Source organism: Solanum verrucosum, unplaced genomic scaffold (assembly GCF_900185275.1).
Source record: "Solanum verrucosum unplaced genomic scaffold, falcon-dt-bn FXZP01000051.1, whole genome shotgun sequence".
Taxonomy (NCBI): Eukaryota; Viridiplantae; Streptophyta; class Magnoliopsida; order Solanales; family Solanaceae; genus Solanum; species Solanum verrucosum.
This window is the reverse complement of record NW_026020110.1, coordinates 2,304,059-2,313,432: the sequence shown is the minus strand read 5'-3', so window position 1 is coordinate 2,313,432 and position 9,374 is coordinate 2,304,059. Positions and strand designations below refer to the sequence as shown.

General features: G+C 32.9%; 1 protein-coding gene across 1 annotated transcript; it reads left to right on the top strand.

Moving 5' to 3' along the window:
* Positions 1-768: 768 nt before the first annotated feature.
* LOC125825334 (uncharacterized) lies at positions 769-5,423 on the top strand. The gene is made up of 3 exons (XM_049504681.1): positions 769-1,345; positions 3,620-3,866; positions 4,920-5,423. The coding sequence occupies exons 1-3, from the start codon at positions 1,016-1,018 to the stop codon at positions 5,303-5,305; spliced, it is 963 nt and encodes a 320-aa protein (XP_049360638.1). The 5' UTR covers positions 769-1,015; the 3' UTR covers positions 5,306-5,423.
* The last annotated feature ends 3,951 nt before the right edge of the window (positions 5,424-9,374 follow it).

Below are 9,374 nucleotides of genomic sequence, written 5' to 3'. Positions count from 1 at the left end.
TTTGTGCCAATTAACTGTCGATGCTTAGACTATTTCCTCCATTTTCAGTCAGTGTTTGACCTGCGAGACGCCAGTTGACTCGTGTGGGACGATGGTTTCTTGCCAGGTGTGTTTCAGTGAATTTAAGTTTCAAATTCTTAAACTTTCTTTTTTCAAGAAATGTCTGCACATAAGAGAACTAAAGCCTGAAATCACTTCAATTAGCATTAAAACGTAGCAATAATTCATGAATATGGTATAATAAATTGATAAAATATCGACTTATCAACACACATAGCCCAATTAAATGGAGATAGAATGAAACACATTTCACCAAAAATTTTCTACATACACGATCTCCAAAATAATGGTGATTTCAACAAATAATAGATTCGTTCAAGTGAAAATATGACTAATTTTTTCACCAAGTCTCTATCAAGTACAATTGTCAAAAGACGGTGCACATTGTCCCATTTAATTTTTTCAAGCTTTTTTTCTATTATAATTTTAACGAGACACATTAACTATTAAATGCTATGCCTTCTCGCTTTTATATACTTTCTCCATAACATTGTTTTTCTTGCTTTATTATTTTATAACAGAAAATAATTAGTGGAATAATAATTTCTAAATAGATAGATTGTTTGCACAAATATTTGTTTGGTGTAGTAAAAATAAGGTATTGTTATAATCGAATTAATTATAATTATAGTTTAAATTAATGAGAAAAGAGGATGTGATTATGTTTATGTTGGGAGTGGTACATTTAACTATGTGCAATTCGTCCCTCTTTTGTCTGGCTCCTCTCTTATGCTCATCGAAACCCTAAATTGATTAAAGACGGGACGAAGCCATCTGTATAAATTTGTGTTCCAAATCTGCTACGATCCACCATCTTCTCCTTAAATCGGAAAACGATTACCGTTAAATCTTATCGATTTTCTTTTTGTCAAATTTTACTCTTATCTTATCTTATCTCTTTTAGAAAATCTTGATTGTTGGGTTTTAACTGGGATTTGTGTTTTACATTTACACAATGGTGGGAGGTGGAAACAGGAAGGATGAACAGTTGGTCATAAGCAACAATAACGTTTTCGCTGCTCTTGGAACCCTAAGGAAGAAGAAGAAGTCTGATAAGGGAAAGAACGCTGAAGGTTCAGTTTCTAAAAATGTCAAGCACACTGACAAGGATCCAGACCCTGTTTTCTGGGCTCCAGCCCCATTGACTGTCAAATCCTGGGCAGATGTTGATGATGAAGATGATGATGATTATTACGCTACAACAGCTCCGCCCCAGGCTGTTTGGGGACCTGATACTGCTAATGAACATCATCACAAGCCTAAGGAAACTGTAACTCCACTCCAGGTGTCAATTCTTCATATTTCTAATTAGCATTTCATCCTTATTTGGACACCCTTTTTAGTTTAATACTTTATTAATGATTGCTACATATTTTCATCTTACTCTTTGTTTTTGCTTTAGAGTTATAATGTGTGTTTTTTAATTCTATGCTGGTAGATGAGTCGATTTGACATAGATAATTTGTCCACATCGTCATGATATGTTGTGTGTGTAACATTTATGTGTCTGTATATATGTGACTTAAACATTGTGTGTGTGTCTGTAAACAATAAAAAAACATTGTGTGTACACAATGTTTATGCGTCAAGCTTTTTAGAGTGTAGAGCAGCAGTGTAACAGTATTTCTCTGGTCAGTAAGGTCAACTGGAATCACAGTATCATGAGAAGGATAATGTGTTTGCTCTACTCGTTTTCCTTTGTTTGGTGAAGAGATGTTTACGCGCTTAGAGTGTAGTTGATATGTTGCTGAGTGTAGTTAATTTTATTTCTCTTATCTTTTAGTTTTCATTTGTGTCTTAGTTTGTTTGGTGCTAGTTTTCCTGGGACACTTCACGCCTGCTACTGCATTTGTCTCTTGTGAATAATTTTATCTTGTATTCAGATATCACAGTTATGTGTCTTAGCTCCATATTATGCAGTCTTCAGTCAATTTTATCTGTATCGGATGTTGCACCTATATTTTGTGTTCTGGATTCTTCATCAATTCATTTTTGATAAGGTTAGAGTCTTTAGCTGTTTATCCAAATTTTTAAGACTTAACTGGTCAGTGAAGATGACAGTTAACTCCAAGAAATTTATCACATGATAACAACTGGAAGAAGATGTTGGAAACAGGGCTGTACAATGTTTCAGTATGGTACGGTGATAACATGACATTGACTCGAGAAGATTTCAAGTCTTAATTGTTGTTTTTCTTATACTCCAATTGCATGAATGTATCATGCACTAGTACTATTTGAAGGCTATGTTATACTCCAATTACATAAATGTATCATGCACTAGTACTATTTGAAGGCTAACTTATTGTTATCTCGATTTGGAAACCAATAAAATCCAGTGGGTTGAATTATTTTCTACTCTATGATTTTGATAAAAAGGGAGAATCTGGTGCATGAAGCATGCAGTGTTCAGGGTCCAGAAAAGGACTACACTATGTATGCGACCTCCCTGTATGGTTCGGATATTAATAGCATTTTCCTCATTTCAATGTAGCATTCATGATCTTCTGGATTACATGGGCGATATCTGATGGCCTTAAGGAAAAAAAATCTAGATAAGTTGCCCATATTTTCTTATATGCTCATTAGCATAAGTTGGATTTCTTGGCACCCAAGGTTATTGACCTCTAATGGTCTGTGAAGTGAGTGCAAACCTTGGAGATCAAGGTTCAATACAATATTGGAAAAAAAAACTATGTGAGTCCTCCTGTCTACCTAAGCCTTGGTGTCAGACTTACCTGGTACCTGGGCTGCTGGGAGGTAGCACATACCCGGTCGAATCCAGGTGCGAGCAACAGTCACCTTTAGAAGGAAAACCAAAGTTGGGTTTTATGTACAATTACAGGCTTCGTCTTTGTCTTGGAGTATTTTGCTAACAGGATTTAAACCCAAGCACGAATGGATGTACCTCGCATTGCTGTTGAAGAGATGACTTTAATTTTTAAGACATTAGGTGGTGGTGGTGTCCTGAGAAGCTGTTCAACTTAATTTTTAGAGCATACTCTAGTCTTGTCACGGGCCCAATTTTTTTAATGATCTTTGCCTTCTCGATTCTCTGTCCTTAGCTTCTTTCCTGTTGTTGTATCCATCATTCTTTCTTACTCCTTTTTCCACGCTGAGCTTTTGATTGATAAACTATCTTTCATTTGTAGTCCCATGAATAAACTTCTTATTCTTGCCTTTTCTTTCATGTTGCCAGTGGTTCTTGGTTTCCGTTGTGACATGAAGGATTATCAATAGCTAGTTAGTGTTTGCTTTAACTGAAATATATTCCTTGATATCTGTTTGAAGATGGCCATAGTTGGTTTTAAAGCTGCTTCACAAAACCAATTTTATTTCTTGTTTACATTGTAATGAAGGGCTTTGGAACTATGACGAGTTTGGTATAACAAAATTTTTCTTCTCTTCCTATATGATATTTTCCTTCTATCTAAAAGAAAAACATTTTATTTTTTGGTGATCAAGTTATAGCGTCTCAAAAATGAAGGTTCCTTTTTCATTCTATTGTTTCCCTTGTTCAGCAGCTTATCTGCATTAAGTCTTGTAATCTGTTCATCAGGAAAGTGAAAGTGAAGAAGAAGGGCTTGATGAAGCTGATGATGATAATGAGGAAGAACATGAGCAGGAACCTGCTTTACCAGAGGAAAAGGTGCCAATTGTTAAGAAGACTGCTGAAAATGAGGTCCCCAAAGAGTCGGAAAGGCAGCTTTCAAAGAAGGAACTTAAGAAAAAGGAACTTGCTGAGCTTGAAGCTATGCTTGCTGAATTTGGATTAAACAAAGCTGAGAGCAATGATGATTCACAAGGTAATTTGCTTATGATTGCAACTCAAACTTTTTCCCATCCAATCATAAGCAAATCATTGGACAATTTCATATGAGAAATTCTTAAAAATTTCTTGCTCCATAAAAAATACTTAAATACAAGATATGTTTGTCGACTGCCTTCATATTCTTCTATTGTATCACTTCTGATTTGTATTCATTGTACTGCTCTGCCCTCTCCCTGCATCTAATTTGTTATAGTGAAATATCTATCAAAAGCAAGAACTGATATGCATCTCGAATGCCTCAACTCATGTTCACACAAAAGTGGATCCTGCGCTAGTAGCTTAGAATAAAGTAATTGGAAAAGGGCCAAAATTGCCCCGGTACTTTTTGCCGAGGAGCACATTTACCCTCTGTTGAAAGTTGGGCAGTTTTATGACCTTGCTGTAACCAAAAGGCACATTTATGCCCTTATTTCAAATTTCAGTTAACAGAACTATTAAAAAAATAAGAATGCAAAATTTTCTGCCCTGTGTCAACATTACAATTTTTTTTTAAAATATATTTTTATTTTTTCTAAAACAACCGCATTATTGACAGAGGGCAAAAGTGTTCGTTGGCGGAAAATACAGGGGCAATTTGGGCTCTTTTCTGTTCCTTTTATTTTACTTTTTCTTTCTAACAAATCCCTGCTGCCCCACAACCATGGCATTGCCGTGAAAATATCAAGGAAATTCACCAAGGATAGAACATTTGGGTGCCTCTGCAAAGATGCTCAGCTTTATCTATTATGTCATCTGGCATTTATTCTCTCTTTTTCTTGTTCTTGTGTTTTACTCCCTCAATCAAAGCATGTTTCTTCTGGTGAGCCTTGAAAGTTGTATGCTTCTTTGGTAATTGGTAAGTGTAATCATTTTGTGACATTTTTACAAATATGTGGAACTCTAATATGGTGGTTACTTGCGTATCCTTATAATACATTCTGGATTGGAATTGTTAATGTGGTATGTGCTATCTTTCACTATTTTCCAAATATGCTTGGGTAATGTATGGACTATTCCAAAGTGACTGGGTGCTCCATTCCACTTGCAGGTGCTGCACAGGATAAGGTGGAAAAACTCAATGGAGAGATGGCTAAGAAGGATGATAATGCTCCTGGGGAGAGCAAGAGTGCAAAGAAGAAGAAGAAGAAAGATAAATCATCAAAGGAGTCCAAAGAGCAACATGATCAATCCAATGGTGTTGAGCTTGGAAATGGGACCAATGAAATAGTGCCAACCGAGAAAGGAGAAGATGCACCTACTGTTGCTGCGAAGGACAAGATAAAGAAAATGGCATCTCTTAAGAAGAAAAAATCAAGCAAGGAGGTAGATGCTGCTGCCAAAGCTGTGGCCAGTGAGGCTGCAGCAAGGAGTGCAAGGCTAGCTGCTGCAAAGAAAAAGGAGAAGAACCATTACAATCAGCAACCCCTGCGGTGAAATGTTTCTTGAATTGGAAGTGAGCATGTATCTTGTTCATTTGTTAAATGCACAATAAACATCAGAATCTGGTTCAATAGAGATGGACTATCATACTACTTTTTTATTTTACCAAAAAGAAATTAATCTAAAAAAATAGGTTTACTGAATGGTTGTGGTGGTGTCTTTTATATTCTGCTGCTGGATGGACAGTTTTTGTGATGTTGCTATCAAATTGATATGAACCAAAATTGAATTTGTGTCCTAATGAGTTCGCCAATGAGTGTATACATTCTCTATTGGAGCTTTGAAGCTATAGATAATAGTACTTCTGCAGGGTCTGGGTTTGTGGTATCATCATTAGCTGTAAAATTAACAAAGTAAGTATTTATTGTATCATCTAGGGAAAAGGAAAGGTTGTCTGTGGAGGAGTGTTGTTATTTCTTTGGATAAACCCCCAGATTGAACTGTCAAACAGCAGCCTGTTGTTGCTAGTGCACATGTTTCTACTTATTTATTTTGCTGCAAAATGAAAGTTTTTATTGCAACAACATTGTTCTTGTTGCATTTTATGCAGTCTTTGGATCAGAGTTGCAGAATTAGTGTCAACAGGATGAAATTTCTCAATTTATCTTTTAAGGAGTGACTATGGAAACTTCAAAAGACGCTACCAGTGCACAAGAGAGATTTATATTTGCATGTAAATTCATTTTCAGCACAACTTGTCAATTGTCACGGTCTTTGCGTTTATATATTCATGGCTCTATCTATGGGTTGAAACAACTCAATTTCCCTTGCCTAGAGAATAGAGATACATCTAACATTTTATTAAAAATTGAAATTGGGCCACATAGGCCATTTTATTTAGTATAACTTACATAAATCCTTAGTGTAAGGACCTAAATTGCATTTTATCCCTACTCTTTTCCAATTTACAAAAATCTCCAAAATTAGTGCTATCCAAATACATAACAAACGAGCTGGATACACTAAATTTGATTGATTAAAACAAATTCAGTTACGCTTTTAAAGAAAACGTACTATAAAATTGAATGTGAGTCCCCCAAATCACGCTAATCAAGTTGATGTCAAACTCTCCCAAATCGTAACAACTTCAATCAATTCAAAATTCAAATTTTCTTCTCTCAATTCTCTTTCAAATCCGCCCAACTTTAAACAATTCAAATTTTATTCTCTCAATTCTCTTCCAAATCTGCCCATTTCAAATAATTCAAATTTTCTTCTCTCAGTTCTCACCCAAATCGTAATAGATTTAAAAAAGTTGAAAATAATTGTTGATACATGATGAATACATCTATTTTGTTGAGACATTCAGGAATCTAGGAAAGCGAGGTGAGTTATTAACGATACATAAGTGTTGAATTTCAAATTTCTTCTCCCAGTTCGTTGAAGATTCTTTCAATTTTGATTCAAAATTATCAAAAATTTTGAGAAGATACATCATGAATATTTTGAATTTGTTGAGACATTCAAGAATCTGAGAAAAAAAATAGATCTGACATTCAGGAATCTGAAAAAAAACACGAGTCTGAATTTGAAATATATAAAATAGATTAGAGCTTTAATTTCAGAGTAAAATAGATCTGACAATAAGAGGTATGAAATTACATATATTGTGTTGTTAATTTGATTTTTGATTTGTATTTTCGAGATGACTAGATCAATCGTGATACATTAGTATTTATGTATCTTGTATAAATGTATACGCATTATATTCCTATTAATTAGATACATTAAATACGTAAATTTTGCACGTAAAGTGTTTACTTAGAGTTCGACATATTACTATGTAATAGTTATAATATATATCAGATACATGTAGTATTAATTTAAATTATTGTTCATGACCAAATGTTAAGATGATACATTACTATTTTTTGTATCTTATTGAGTTTATGAAATACTGTATTTTATAGATGATACATTATACATGTAATTTGTTGTAAAAATATCAAAATATTCGAAAATGAGGGTATGTATCAAATTATATTTATATTTTGTATATGATATTAAGTATAAATTAGTTGTCTGATTGTTTGTGGTTGGTACATAGTAATAATTGTTTTATGGAATGTATCACTAATTTTTTTCAATGTTAATAGGTTGTTGCATCATCTGAATATCTTTATTCAATCTTTGATTCTGGAAGAAGATACATTGTTTGCCTTGAAAGATAAATATGCAATTGTGGAAGATTTCAAGTTGATAAGATACATTTTTTATATAATGTATCATTTTGTAGTTGATAATAATGTATCTGATACAATAAGGTTGTGAAAAAAGGTGTATGTAAGTTGAAATAAAGTGTATCTATAAATGTACAAAATGAATAAGAATTAAGTTATCAATTAGATATATGAATGAATCAGCAAGTAACTAGAACTAAGTGTCCAATGTATCAACAACTAACTACAACTAAGTTATCAAGTATATACATGAATGAATCAATAATCAAGTTATCGAGTACATTGCATTGGTTAGGCGTCAAATGAAGTTGAAATCGATTTCGTAAGATTCATACCATAAATCGATTTCAAGTTGATAAGATACATTTTTTATATAATGCATCATTTTGTAGTTGATAATAATGTATCTGATACGATAAGGTTATGGAAAAATGATGTATGTAAGATGAAATAAAGTGTGTCGATAAATGTATCACAATAAATAAGAATTAGGTTATCAATAAGATACATGAATGAACCGTCAACTAACTACAACTAAGTGTCCAATGTATCAACATAAATGGATTAGAACTAACTACAATTAAGTTATCAAGTATATGCATGAATGAATCAACAATCAAGTTATCAAGTACATTGCATTGGTTAGGTATCAAATGTATCAGCAACTAACTAGAACTAATGGGAATTTTTTTTGTATGTGTATGCATGAATGAATTCGATACTTAATTTTATGACATCTTTTGTATCATATTATATAAGACAAATGTATAAGATAATCCATACCATAAATAACAACTAAATATAATGAAAGTTAAAGTCAAAATAAACAAGTTTTAGAGAAATACTCTAAAACTTGAGTAGAAAGATGTATCTTAAAACAATAAAAACAAACACTCTAAAACTAGAGTTAATGTATCTTAAAAATCATAACACTCTAAAAAGGTGTCTAACTAATAGATAATCTCTATTCAACATTAACCAAATCCTCTTGAGCTAGTGTTGTGAATTGACTCTCAGACTTTGGTGGATCCTCAATTTCACTAACGTATTTTGCCTTGGCCTTTTCAGTACCGAACTTTCATAATAGGGCCGCATATCGTGTACGGATGTAATCCTATCGAAAATCATTGGATGAAATATGGATTTCATCACTAAGGAACTCAACAAATGCACAACTATAAACCAGTCTCTTCAAATGCAGAAGATACATTATAAAAATAAAGAAACTACATTATAATTCTAAACAAAATCATACTAATACTTACAGGCTATATCACTTGTTTATGCTTATCAGTAGCCAAACTTTTGTATCTGATGATTATTAAGACTGGATATAATGTATCTTATACACACGGACTAATACAAATTTTGATTGATACACCATTTAACATGATGCTAATGTATCAGATATACATTGAATAATACAAGTTTTGACTGATACACCATTGACCATCATTTTTGTCTCAATGACGTGACATCTTGTGACTGATACATTACTAAGCATATTACAATATTTTATACATTACATAGTTTATAACTTTATATAATTACAACAACTAGTCAAATAATGAACAAAATTAGGGTTTAGTGTATCAACATATTAAACTTAAACATTGCTACATTACAATATGGAACATGAATTTTATCATTAATGTATCATTTTTTTATTGACTAACATAAACAAGTTCATAAATCAATAAAAGAAGATCGAAAAATTAACCTTAGGTAAAGAAGGTCAAGAAATTGTAGGAGCCAATTATTGACCCCTCTTTTTGGGGTTTTTATCTACCTATGCTTTAGAAGATGAAGAGCAACTTTGATTCACCATTGCTAATGGATGATGAAAACATTAGATCTAGTTTCAGATCATTTATGATCGTCAA